Source organism: Zingiber officinale, chromosome 6A, assembly GCF_018446385.1.
Source record: "Zingiber officinale cultivar Zhangliang chromosome 6A, Zo_v1.1, whole genome shotgun sequence".
Taxonomy (NCBI): Eukaryota; Viridiplantae; Streptophyta; class Magnoliopsida; order Zingiberales; family Zingiberaceae; genus Zingiber; species Zingiber officinale.
Genome location: NC_055997.1, coordinates 118,637,363 through 118,650,360, shown reverse-complemented (window position 1 = coordinate 118,650,360; position 12,998 = coordinate 118,637,363). Strand labels below are relative to the sequence as shown.

General features: G+C 40.3%; 1 protein-coding gene across 1 annotated transcript; it reads left to right on the top strand.

Moving 5' to 3' along the window:
- The first annotated feature begins 9,183 nt into the window (after nt 1-9,183).
- On the top strand, nt 9,184-10,967 carry LOC121995213 (photosynthetic NDH subunit of subcomplex B 1, chloroplastic-like). The gene is made up of 4 exons (XM_042549014.1): nt 9,184-9,196; nt 10,090-10,553; nt 10,639-10,829; nt 10,928-10,967. The coding sequence occupies exons 1-4, from the start codon at nt 9,184-9,186 to the stop codon at nt 10,965-10,967; spliced, it is 708 nt and encodes a 235-aa protein (XP_042404948.1).
- Nucleotides 10,968-12,998: the final 2,031 nt, after the last annotated feature.

Sequence of the window (12,998 nt, the reverse complement as noted above, 5' to 3'; positions counted from 1 at the left end):
CTGTCAGGAGATGCTCGTATGTGGTGGGAGAGGATAAAAACCAAGAGGGCAGCCAATCAGATGAGCTGGGCTGATTTCCAGTCAGAGTTTTATGAAGAGTACTTCCACCTACAGATCACTAACAAGCACTATGAGGAATTTATAGAGTTCAAACAAGGTGACCTAACAATGGAAGAAGCAGTCAAGAAGTTCAACAGACTAGCTCGTCTCTGCCAGAGCTAGTAAGTACAGAGAATGAGCGAGTCAGACTGATGCTCAGAATGTTGAGACCGCATATAGCACTGAATGTGAGTAGTGGGGCTCACCGACCCCAGATTGGTGAAGAGTTGATCAGTAGGGCATTAATTGCTGAGCACTACCTAAACGACATCAGAGCACAACGTGCACAGCACAAGCCAGTGAAGATAGAGGACAAGACAGTGAGGAGTCAGAAATCCCAGTCAAGTAAACAGAACTGGAAAGGCAAGGGTAGTAAAAGAAAGTAGTGGAACTCAGGAAGTAACCAGAAGGGAGGACCAGCAAACAAGCAGACCAAGTTCCCTCCCTGTCCCAAATGTGGGAGAACACATCCAGGAGCCTGTCTTTTGGGTAAGACTGGATGTTATTCCTGTGGTCAGGAAGGACACATGGCTAAAGAATGTCCTAACAAGCTCAAAGCACCTCAGCCACAGTCAGTGCAATATGGAGGCAAGCCTGTACAGTTATATCACATGGAAGCAGCACTAGAGGACCCTATATCAGATAGGGAAGGTTGGAAGCTCCACCAGTTCCAGCCTTTGATAGTGCCAGAGTATTCTCCCTCACCAAAGAGGAAGCTGCTAGTGCCTCCACGGTTGTAACAGGTCAAGTAGTTATTTTTCAACATTTAGCTACTGTACTATTTGATACTGGGGTGACCCATTCTTTCGTATCAGTACCCTTTGCCAGTAAATTAAAGGTGCCTACAGAGAGTATGAACTCCAAGTTCTTGACGACCCTACCTTCTGGGGAAGTCATGGAGTCCAATTAATGGCTTCGAGCTGTACCGGTCAGAATTGCAGACCGAGAACTATATGTTAGCCTGGTAGTCCTCACCATGCAAGATTTCGATATCATTTTGGGTATGGATTTCCTCAGCAAGTATAGTGCTTCAGTAGATTGCCACAGAAGGAAAGTAATCTTCAGTCCAGAGGGTGAACCACCTTTTGAATTCACGGGAGTGCCAAGGAAGAAGACCCAGAAACTTCTCTCTTCTCTAGCAGCTCACCAGATGTTAGCTAAAGGGTGTGTTGGCTTTCTTGCATACATAGTAAATGTAGAAGAACAGAAAGGACTCAAGCAGGAGGATGTTCAGGTAGTATGCAAGTATCCAGAAGTATTTCCAGAAGAGCTACCTGGACTGCCTCCCAACAGAGAAGTGGAGTTTGAGATTGAATTGGTTCCTAGTACCGGTCCAATTTCAAAAGCTCCGTATCGCATGTCTCCAGCAGAGCTGAAGGAGTTGCAAGAGCAACTTTAGGAGCTACTTGACAAAGGCTTCATCCGCCCTAGTCACTCACCTTGGGGAGCTCCTGTGTTGTTTCTCAAGAAGAAGGACGGATCTATGCGGATGTGCATAGATTATAGAGCTCTGAATCAAGTGACAATCAAGAACAAGTACCCCCTTCCCAGGATCAACGACTTATTTGATCAATTGAGAGGGGAAATAGTATTCTCAAAGATAGACCTACGCTCTGGGTACCATCAGCTGAAAGTGAAAGAAAGGGATATACCCAGAACGCCATTCAGGACCAGATACGGACACTACGAGTTTGTAGTCATGCCTTTTGGTGTGACTAATGCACCAGCGGTCTTCATGGACTTAATGAATAGAGTGTTCAGAGAATACCTTGACAAATTTGTCATCGTATTCATTGACGACATTCTAGTCTATTCAAGAACCCCAGAGGAGAATGACACACACTTAAGGATAGTATTCCAGACCCTTCAGCAAAAGCAGCTGTATGCTAAATTCTCAAAGTGCAAATTCTGGTTAGATCAGGTGGCGTTTCTTGGTCACATAATTTCTAAAGAAGGTATCTAAGTGGATACAACCAAGATAGAAGCGGTCAACAATTGGAGTAGACCCAAGAACGCAAGGGAGATCAGAAGCTTCCTTGGTTTAGCTGGGTACTACAAAAAATTTGTAGAGGACTTTTCCAGGATAGCCTCTCCACTGACAACCCTCACTAGGAAGAACAAGAAGTTTGAATGGTCAGACAAATGTGAGCAGAGTTTCCAAGAGCTAAAGAAGAGACTGACCAGTGCTCCCATCCTGACAGTTCCAGAAAGTGATAAGAGTTTTGACATCTACAGTGATGCTTCTAAGATGGGCCTAGGAGCTGTTCTCATGCAAGAAGGAAAAGTTATAGCTTATGCTTCCATGCAACTCAAAGACTACGAGAAGAACTACCCCACTCCTGATCTTGAGCTGGCAGCTGTGGTCTTTGCACTAAAACTCTGGCGACATTATTTGTATGGCGTTCAGTGCAGAATCTTCACAGGCCATCAGAGTCTTAAGTACTTCTTCACTTAGAAGGACTTAAACATGAGACAGCGTAGGTGGCTAGAGTTGGTCAAAGACTATGACTGTGAAATCCTCTACCACCCAAGCAAAGCTAATAAAGTGGCAGATGCACTAAGCAGAAAATCCAGTGCATCCCTGATGTCTTTGTCATCATTAGCCCTACCACTGCAGAAGGAGTTGTCAGACTTTAGAATGGAAGTTATTTATGGGCAACTCTCTGCATTGACCTTAGAGTCTACCTTGCTTGAGGATATACAGAGAAAGCAAAGTGAAGATCCAGATATCCAGAAGATCAAGCAAGGGATACAAAAAGAAGAAAATTCGGAGTTTCGAGTATCAGACAATGGAATTCTTTATCAGGGGAGCCGCCTTTGTGTCCCCAATGATGAAGAGCTGAGAAAGAAAATTTTAGAGGAAGCTCATAGTACACCTTACTCCATGCATCCTGGTTCTACCAAGATGTACCAAGATGTGAAATAGAGGTTCTGGTGGTCTGGACTCAAAAGAGATGTAACTAAATATGTCAGTACCTGCCTGACATGTCAGAGGGTCAAAGCAGAACACCAGAGACCAGGAGGAGTTCTATAGCCTCTCTCAATACCAGAGTGGAAGTGGGAAGACATATCCATGGACTTTATAACAGGTCTTCCAAGAACCGCGAATGGATATGATGCGATATGGGTAATAGTGGACAGATTGACCAAGTCTGCCCATTTTCTAGCCATCAAGGTGTCCCACTCTATAGAGCAGTTGACACAGTTATATGTTAAGGAGGTGATTAGACTTCACGAAGTTCCTAAATCTATTGTGTCTGATAGAGATGGGTGCTTCACCTCTCACTTTTGGGAGTGTGTTCAGAATGCACTAGGCACCAAACTCAAGTTCAGCACAACCTTCCATCCTCAGACTGATGGACAGACAGAGCGAGTAAATCAGATTCTAGAAGATATGCTCAGAGCTTGTGCACTATATTTCAAGGGAAGTTGGTGCAAGTATCTATGCTTAGCTGAGTTTGCCTACAATGATAGCTATCAGGCCACCATCAAGATGGCACCTTATGAGGCGTTGTATGGCAGGAAGTGCAGATCACCCATTTGCTGGCAAGAAGCAGGTGAAAGAAAAGAAATGGAAGTAGAGCTGGGCATTCAGACAGAGCTGATAGATGAGACTACTCAGGCTATCCAGAAGATCAAACAGAGAATCGAGACTGCCCAGAGTAGACAGAAGAGCTATGCTGACACACGCCGAAGGCCACTGAAATTCCAAGTAGGGGATTCAGTTTTTCTCAAGGTTGCTCCGATGAAGGGAGTGATGAGATTTGACAAGAAGGGAAAATTAAGTCCTCGCTATGTAGGACCTTACCTGATCATAGAGAGGATTGGGAAAGTAGCTTACAAGCTGGACTTACCATAAGACATGTCAGCAATACATAATGTATTTCATGTCTCCATGCTAAAGAAGTGTCTCCATGACCCTAGCCAAGTGATTGAGCCTCAGTCAGTGCAGATTCAGGAGGATCTTAGCTATGAGAGCAGACCTACACAGATAGTGGACAAAGAAGTTAAGAGACTAAGGAATAGAGAAGTGCCACTAGTGAAGGTCATCTGGAAGAACCAGAGGCACGAGGAAGTCACTTGGGAACGTGAGGACAGTATGAGACAGAAATATCCAGAACTATTCTAAGTTCGAGGACGAACTTTTTATAAGGTATGGGGGATTGTAACGACCCAATTTTTCCTATTTCAAGTTCTAAAAGTCCTTATTAATATTTGGAAATGCTTTTAAAATATTCTAGAGATTTTTAGGAATTTTTAGAGTATTTTATACAATTTTTGAAGGTCGTTTGGTATTTTTACTAAACGAAAGAAGTTTTGACAAAAAAATGTCCGAGCCGAGATTCGAACCCGAGACCTCCGGCCGAACCCGACCTTAACCGAATTCAGCCAGCCAACTGTTCCGAAAATGTTTTGTGAAAGAATATGGAACGAGATATATATAAGTTATAATTAAAATTGAAATACCTAGGTTTAAGAGGGTTAAGTTATTTCTTTTCCTCTCCTTGCCCGAAGCCCTCTTCTCCTCTCACACACGCGCAGCACAGCTCTCTCTCGGGCGAAAACGAAGATGACCTAGGGCACGTCTCCGGCAGCCGACGAGCACCGTTTTCCGGCCGGTGTTCACCCGTGCGTGACCACCTCGACGAGAGGAGCTCGGAAACACAAAGAAGCCGCCGAGATCTTCATCTCTCCGAAACCCTAGATCTCTCTCTCTCGGTTGTAAGTCCAAGCAAATCATTGTAAGTACTACTCACTTGTGGTAGGAGTTGCTCCGAACTTAGGGTTTTCGTTCCTTGCTTCGGATTTTGCTGTGTCGAGTAGAATTATATGATAGAGCTTTAGTTTCCCTTCATGCTTTTGGATCATGCTGTATAGAATTGTTGCTAGGGATTTAGCCTTTCTTTCCTGACTCCGGAACATGCAGAATTTAGGTTTGGGTTCCTTTGTTGCTGCGGTATTAAACCTGAATTTCCTTCATATAATTCAGATTGGAGTTTCTTTAGTTTGCAGTGGTCCTTATAGCAAGTGCAGATCTGAGCCTTTCCTTATTGCTGCTGTGCCGAACTAGTCTTGATTTCCTTTGGGATTTGTTGGATACAAATAGCCATGTGTTCAAATACTCTAGTTCCAGATTTTTAATTAAGCATACAGTTTAGTTCATTCTGTTGTAGCATTTCAGTTTATGATTTCAGTCTAGATTTCTTGCTACCTAGAACCAACTGTCATAAGAATAGTTTCTTAGCATGAGAAATTAGTAGCTTTATGATCTTCCTTTGATGTTTCCTCTTCCTTGCCGTTTACAAGCATGAGAAATTTACGAGCAGTATTAGTTCTAAATTCTTTCACTTGCCGTATTAGAATAGAATGAGCAGTATTGATGCTTAATTCAGTTTCTAGTCTCTTGTTTTGATACATATGCATATATATGTTAGTTAGCTTGTAATAGCTCTTTAATCTATAGCATATAGTAGTATGCTGATTTTGTTTTCCCTTTGCTTTAAGATGTGCATGAACAGATTATAGCATATACCTATATACATAGCATTTAGTTTAGACTTTCCTTGCTATAATGAGTAGCTATAAGTGAGAAAAGACCAAGGTCTAGTTAGAAAAGATAACAAATAATTTAAAGCAAGAGGCTAGTACCCGACTTCCAAGGTTGTCGTTAAACAAATCCAGGTGACCAATTCCAAGGTCTTGGCCCTGGTAAGACCAAGGTCTTTACCCTCATAGGACTGGAGGTTCGCTACCTCAGTCTCTATTAGAGAGCGCGTATTTTGGTACTAAGCCTGGGCCCAAGAAAGAGAAGAAGAAAGTTAAATATTAATTTCAAGTATAAGGCTATAAGTAAATGAAATAAGTATCACCTATGTTTAGAACTAGCAAAGTTTAGCTCTTATAATTCTAAGCATACAGTATTAGTTTTCATTTGCTTTCCTTATGAGTTTATTGAGCATGATTAGCTTTATTTTCAGCATGCAGATTTATTCTTGTATATCATGAGTATGTGGATTATTTTAGTGCTTTGCTATTAGATGAGCATGTGTAGCTTTTCTTTTTAGCATTTCAGTTTAGCATCCTTTGCATCTTATACACTTTCATGTTTTTGTGAGATAGTTTAGTACTTACTAAGCGTTTCGCTTATAGATTTATTTTCCTCCTACTGCAGATAAAGGAAAAGTTAAAGTGTAAAGAGGAAGGCGACAAGGAGGATGCGTGATGGATGTGTGTGATGCCAGGACTATGGAGAGATCTGGGAAGCTATGAGTTTTCATGTTTAGTGGATAAGAAATAGTTGAGTTGTACTTATTGGTTTGTGTCATCTGAGATTGTATTTTTATTCCTTGTTTTATTGAGTTTATTCGTGTCTTAGATTGCATGTTGTGATGAGTCTCTGTGTAATAAGTAGTTATTTTAGTGTTTGACACTTATTAAACTGCATGAGTGTTTGATACATGTTCCAGCCACCTGTGGCTGAAGTATATATTTTTGTATCTCAGTTTATGGTCATCGGTACAGGGGAGATGCTGCCAAAATTTTTCGGTAGAGACTCCTCTTGTTTTCGATCATACCAGTTAAGTAGAGTTAGTAGATAAGTAACGGTCACTCTTAGAGAGTAGTATAGTAAGAAGAGTGGTCGTTACAAATTTGGTATCCCAGAACCAATAACTTTGAATTGTTAGGATATTCTGACTCTGATTATGCCGGGTGCAAATTAGACTGCAAAAGCACAAGTGGTGGGTGTCAACTACTAGGTCCATCACTTGTTAGCTGGTTTAGTAGAAAGCAACACTGTGTTGCTCTATCTACAACCGAGTCAGAATATATAGCTATAGGAGAGTGCGTTGCACAATTATTATGGATGATGTATACCCTAAAAGATTTTAACTTAAACCTTACAAATGTATAAGTTTTAATTGATAATATTAGTTCAATTAACCTAACAAAAAATCCAGTGCATCATTCCCGAACTAAACACATTGAAATTAGGCATCACTTTATCAGGGATCATGTTACTAAAGGTGACATTGAACTCAAATACATTGATTCCAAGTCAAATTTAGTAGACATATTCACAAAACCACTCCCTAAAAGTAAATTTAGCAATCTATGTAGAAAATTAGGGATATGTTTAATAGACTAGGATTTTCAAAATTGTTTTAAAAAATAATTATTTTAAATCCTATGTTAAAATTATTTTTCAAAACTTTCCTATTTGTAGAATTTCAAAATAACAGATTTTTAGCCTTAGACTAGGTCAATCCCTTAGAAATCATGTTCCCCTAGGATTAGCATTTGAGCATCTCACCAACACCCTAGTTTTACCTTGCTTGTGATTGCCAAACATAGAAAGGGGTGAGATGCATAGGCCAGTTGCCTGGACTTAAGATGCTTATGTCAATGCATCGATATAAGTCTGGGCATTAAATACCAAACATATATTAATCTAGTTAAGTTATTCAGTTTACTCAAACACTAATTAATTACAATGCACTAAACTTGACTAACCAAGTGAAAACTTCTATCTTCTGATAGTCATTAAGTACCTAATTGGTTAGACAACTATTTTGAATGTCAGGTTTAGGGGGAGGATTAAATCAACCTACTTTCACAATTAGCACCAAAATTATTTTCTCCACTTTAAAAATAATGTCATTTCTCAATTTTTTTTTTCAGTTTTGAGATTGAATTTTATAAACCAAGGTTTTGGAAATTGAAGCTTTTACAAACTTAATGTTGAAAAATCTTATCAGTTTTGAAAAGTAGATTTTTCAAACTTAGTGTTGAAATTTTTTAAACTTATGTTTGGATTTTTTTTATAACTCTATTTTTAAAAAAATAGCTTTTACAAACTAAGGGCTTAAATTGGATCTTATAAACTAAAATTTTGAAAATTGAAAACTCCATTTTAATTAGTTTTGAAAAGTTTTTTTTAGTCTTGAAACTTTTGTTTTAAAAACTCATGCTTGAAAATTTAATTTCTTGAAATTTGAAACTTAAACATTTATGTTTAACTTCCCTAAACTTATATTTGAATATTAGTTTTTAAAAACTTTCTCTTTGAGTTGGCAAATTCATCTAATTTTACAAAAATTATCTTTAAAAAATCACTCAAAATATACTAAGTTACTATATGGTGAAATTTGAAACTCCCCCAAGTTGACTTGACATCATTTCTTATAATTTCTTTTGTTACTCTATATTGTTGCTTACTTGAATTATGCCCTTATTTGATGAATGCCAAAGGGGGAGGGATAGATGGTGAGGCTAAGTTAGAGCAACAAAATGTCAAATTTAAAAATTAAAAACTAACTTAAATCTTAAAAATCATGCTTGGTTTTTGCATATCTATTTCACTAACTTAACCAGGTTGTCATTCCATCAAAAAGGGGGAGATTGTTGGTGCAGTTAGCACTAACGGTCTAACTCAAGTTTTGATGAATGACAAATTAGGTTAAGTTAGGTTTGTCATTATCTAACACTCTGACCGAGTGTGCTGGCGAAGTCCAGACAGGTTGACGGGCTGACCGGATATCTGGCACGAAGTCCAAGCGGGTTGACGGGCTGAACGGACGCTTAACACGAAGTCCTAATGAGTCGACGGGCTGACCGGACATTTTGCACGAAGTCCAAGCGGGTCGACGGGCTGACCGGACGCTTGGCACGAAGTTCAGCTAAGTCGACAGGCTGACCAGATAGCTGGAGAGAAGTCCAGACGGGTCGAAGGGCTGACCGGATGTCTGGCAGGTGAGTAAAGGTAAGTCACTGGAAGGGAGTGACTGTGAGGGCGCGTTCCCTAGAAGGTAACATTAGGCGTCGATCCGGCTTAGATCCATTTCAGATATCTAAGTTGAGATCGTGACTAGATTCCGGTCTCGGAAAGACGGAATCTAATTCATACTCCTTATGTTGAACTTATAAACTGTGCTAACATTTTGTTTTGCAGGTTACACATTATATATTTGCCTCGAACTAACCTTGTCTTGCAGGAGAAAGACTTTCTGGAGAAAGGAGGTCCGAGCGCCTGGAAGGGATCTGGGTGCCCGGAGGCAAATATTATCTAGGACGCAGCGTTGACACATGGAGCTCGCTGGTTGGGACTACCACGTCACACCAGGGTGCTCGGAAGGGATCCGGGGTGCCCCGAGCCTCCTATATAAGGAGGGTCAAAGGTGGAGCTCAAACACAACAACTCAGAACTGAAGAACTGCTCTCTTGTGCTCCTGCAACGCCGCGATCTCCGACGAGTTTTCTTTCTCTACTCCATTTCTTTTCATTGTCGGTATTTACTTTTCTAGCATTCCTGTACTTAACTATTTGTAATCGAATATTCAAATTGCTAGTGGATTGCCCAACGAAAATACCCTTGTGCGCGTGTCTTGGAGTAGGAGTCGCCAAAGGCTCCGAACCAACACTACAATAAAAACCCTCGTAGACATCGGTGGAACAACAACGGTTTTAAGAAAAAACCGATGTCTTTGAGTATTTTACACCGATTTTTTCCAAAAACTGGTGTTTATGAGCGCAGATTTTCGCTCATAGACATCGGTTTTTTAGGCGATGTCTATGAGCGCCTTTTTTTCGTTAATAGACACCGATTTTAACAGCGATTTTTAAAACCCGGTGTTAATGAACCAAAATAAAATATTTTAATTTTCCCACTAGCCAAAATTTGCAACACTTCACAAAGTTCCCTCCAAACCTAAACCTATATCACGCCCCTTCCTCCGACCATCTCTCTCAGCCTAAACCTAAACCTAAACCTGACCATCTCTCTCAACCTCATCTCCCTCTTCCCCTTCCTAGATCGACGCCCCTTCCTTCTCCATCCAACCACACCGCATCTCCTCCAACTCCTCCCTTTGGGTGAGAAGAGGAGACATTCTTCGCATTCCTATAGCTTTTCCTTCCCCATCTCCCACGCATTCCCTTCCCCAATCCACACCCATGCCCTATCCTCTTCCTCGGCATACCATCCTCAGTGAGGACGGCTCCGATTCGTTGCCACCGCCGTGAAGAAGAAGAAGAACCCTTGGCTCGACCCCTTCAACTGCGAAGAGGACCCCGACATCGAGTACAGATCCCTCTTCGCTGACGGAAAGCAGGAGGAGGACCCTCACCCTCCCGACAACCCCTCCAACCCCTACGGCTTCCTCAAGTTTCCCATGGGATTCAACGTCGAGCTCGCCTCACTCGCCTCCAAGGTCCGCGGTGACATGTGCCTCTGCTGTTGCGTCATCTCCGGCGGAGTCTACGAGAACCTCCTCTTCTTCCCCGTGATCCAGCTTATCAAGGATAGGTACCCCGGCCTGCAGATCGATGTCGTTGCCTTGCCCAGGGGGAAGCAGGTGTACGAGGTGAACAAGAATGTGAGGTGGGCGAATGTGTATGACCCCGACGAAGATTTCCCGGAGCCGACGGAGTACGTCAACATGATCGGTCTGTTAAAGGTACAAATGAAAGGGGGAAAAAAACATGATCCTTGAAATGGAATGACAGCAGAAATCTCACTAGTTTTTACGAATTTGTTGATAGAATCGATACTATGATTTGATCTTGTCGACCAAGCTTGCTGGACTTGGCCATGCGGCATTCCTGTTCATGACATCTGCTCGGGACAAAGTAAGCTACGTGTACCCTAATGTCAATGCAGCAAGCGCAGGCCTGCTGCTCATAGAGACCTTCACTTCTCAAACCATGAACCTCTCCGAACGTGGATACCACATGTGAGGCAACCACCATTGATGCCTCAATTCTAAACAAACAAACAAAAAAATCTTTTGTTGTTGTGGATTGTTCATTTGTGATACTTGTGGTGTTTCAGGTATGATGAAATGGAGGAATGGTTAGGGAGACAAAGTTAAAGAATTCATGATGAGTTATAAGTTAATTATGAGACAGTGAGCCACCTTCTTCAGGTCAATATCCTTTTGTGACTCTTGCCGTTGTTAATTATGAAGTAATGCATTGCCACATTTTCATTATTCTTATTTAGCACTTTATTTGAACAGACTATTTTTGGTGCTTTGTAACTGTATAAGTTGCATGTTACATGCTTAGTGATGTATCTTCTGTGTTGTCAAAGTTTTGTTGTTTGCTAGAGCTTATTCAACTTAGCATCCTTGTTTCTCCATTTCCCTTCTCCCTTATTATGATCTCTCTAATGCTTCCATTCACATTTCAGCTATTCGGCCGTCCACAATGGCTCACTGTCAAGTCACGTTCACAATGCTACGTCGACAAGGTATTGCCTCTCCCTGAGTGTTTGAACTCATTCTTTGTAAACTTTTGACTCAAAGTTGATGCTTATTATAAGTAGATAAGAGAAGAATTGGAGAGCAGATCATGTACTATTAGAACAAGGTGTGCTGTGGAATCAGTTTTTAGTACTGATGCAGGTAAACAACTTTCAGTTACCTAATCAATGATCATTGATATTTATATCGATAAACTTAAAGGTTTAACATTGCCTTGGAACAAAATCTTAATGTACTATTAGAACACAATGAGCAGATCATGTTTTTTTTTCTCTTTTTCTTTTTGGGAAACTATAATAACTCATTATGCAAGTTGAATTTCTGGTGCACATTTTAGTAAGTTCCTGAAAATGCCTTTTTGGCAAGATGCTGTGTGGTAGGAGAAGATTGTTCCAAAGATATATATGATGGATGCATAATTAGCACTCATGCGCCGGATGCTTTAAAGTTATTGGGAGAGCAAGCAACATCTGAGGAAGCAAGGATACTTGGTGCTTTTCAATATGTATATAGGTATGATGATATATATGCACATATTTTTTTTTTTGAGAAGTGCAAGAAATCCATTCGAATCATAAAAGCCCATGAATTTTAAGAATTGGGTGTTCATGTGATAACTATTAGCTGAATGTCTAGGATCTTAGTTATAGGACAACTGATAGCTTCGAATCTAGGTGATTTTTTTTTCAAATGGTGCCCTGAGATCTTAATTTTCTCACAGTGTTCGGTGATATGTTTTCGAACAAACGACATACCTTTTCTCACCTCCAGTTCTTTCTTCCAAAAATAGCCCAACAAGCAATACTGATTCAAAATTTTTTTTAAGGAACTAAAGGAACTTTAAATCACAAAATAAAACTCATATATTACAATACAACTTCTTATCCTTTTGACATCGAGAATTCTATTTAATTCCATCTTTAATTTATTACTGAGAAATAAGACTGGCATTCATATCTCCTTAGGATTTAGTGATCAATCATCTTGCACACAAATTTTTGCTCGGAATTTGTAGATATATGGTCTTCTCAGATAAAAATGTTAGCTAAGTGCAAACTTGAGGGGAACTGCACATTCCTTCTTGCTCAAACTCAATCACATACACGTCCTTGCAAAATTTTAGTTTTCTCACCCTCTCGACTGATTGGAGTCTTCGATTTCTCAATGCACAGTGACATTTATCTTCATCATGACAAAAGTTTCATGCCACAAAACCCAGTGGCATGGAGTGCTTGGAACTTTCTTGGGACAACATTACACGGTGTGTGCCTTACATATTGGTTAAATGTGTTACAGGTCAGTGCTTTATTTTTGTCTTAGCAACTGGCCAGACATGATTAGTTTAACATCATGAATTCTTGGTGAGTTAAGATTAATATTGTCAGAGCCCCAGTTAGTTGAACCTTTGGGATACAACACACTTTGAAATTGTAGTACAACAATGTCAATGTCTTACAACAATTATAAGTTATTGGGGGATGGAGGCTCAAGGGCTTCCTTTATATATCTTTTTGAAAAAACAATCACAAAATTGCATTTGCTAACTATTTAGATCAATTATACACAATTTTGTGAGAACTTGTTGAAACAAAAATATTCTTGATGATTTGTTCAGCATTGTTTAGAGTTCATAGTTAA

Bases quoted from the DNA above. Each gene is read 5' to 3' on its own strand.
- LOC121995213 (XM_042549014.1), top strand. The intron at 10,554-10,638 runs GTACAAATGAAA...ATTTGTTGATAG, and splicing joins ACATGATCGGTCTGTTAAAG to AATCGATACTATGATTTGAT. The intron at 10,830-10,927 runs GTGAGGCAACCA...GTGGTGTTTCAG, and splicing joins TCCGAACGTGGATACCACAT to GTATGATGAAATGGAGGAAT.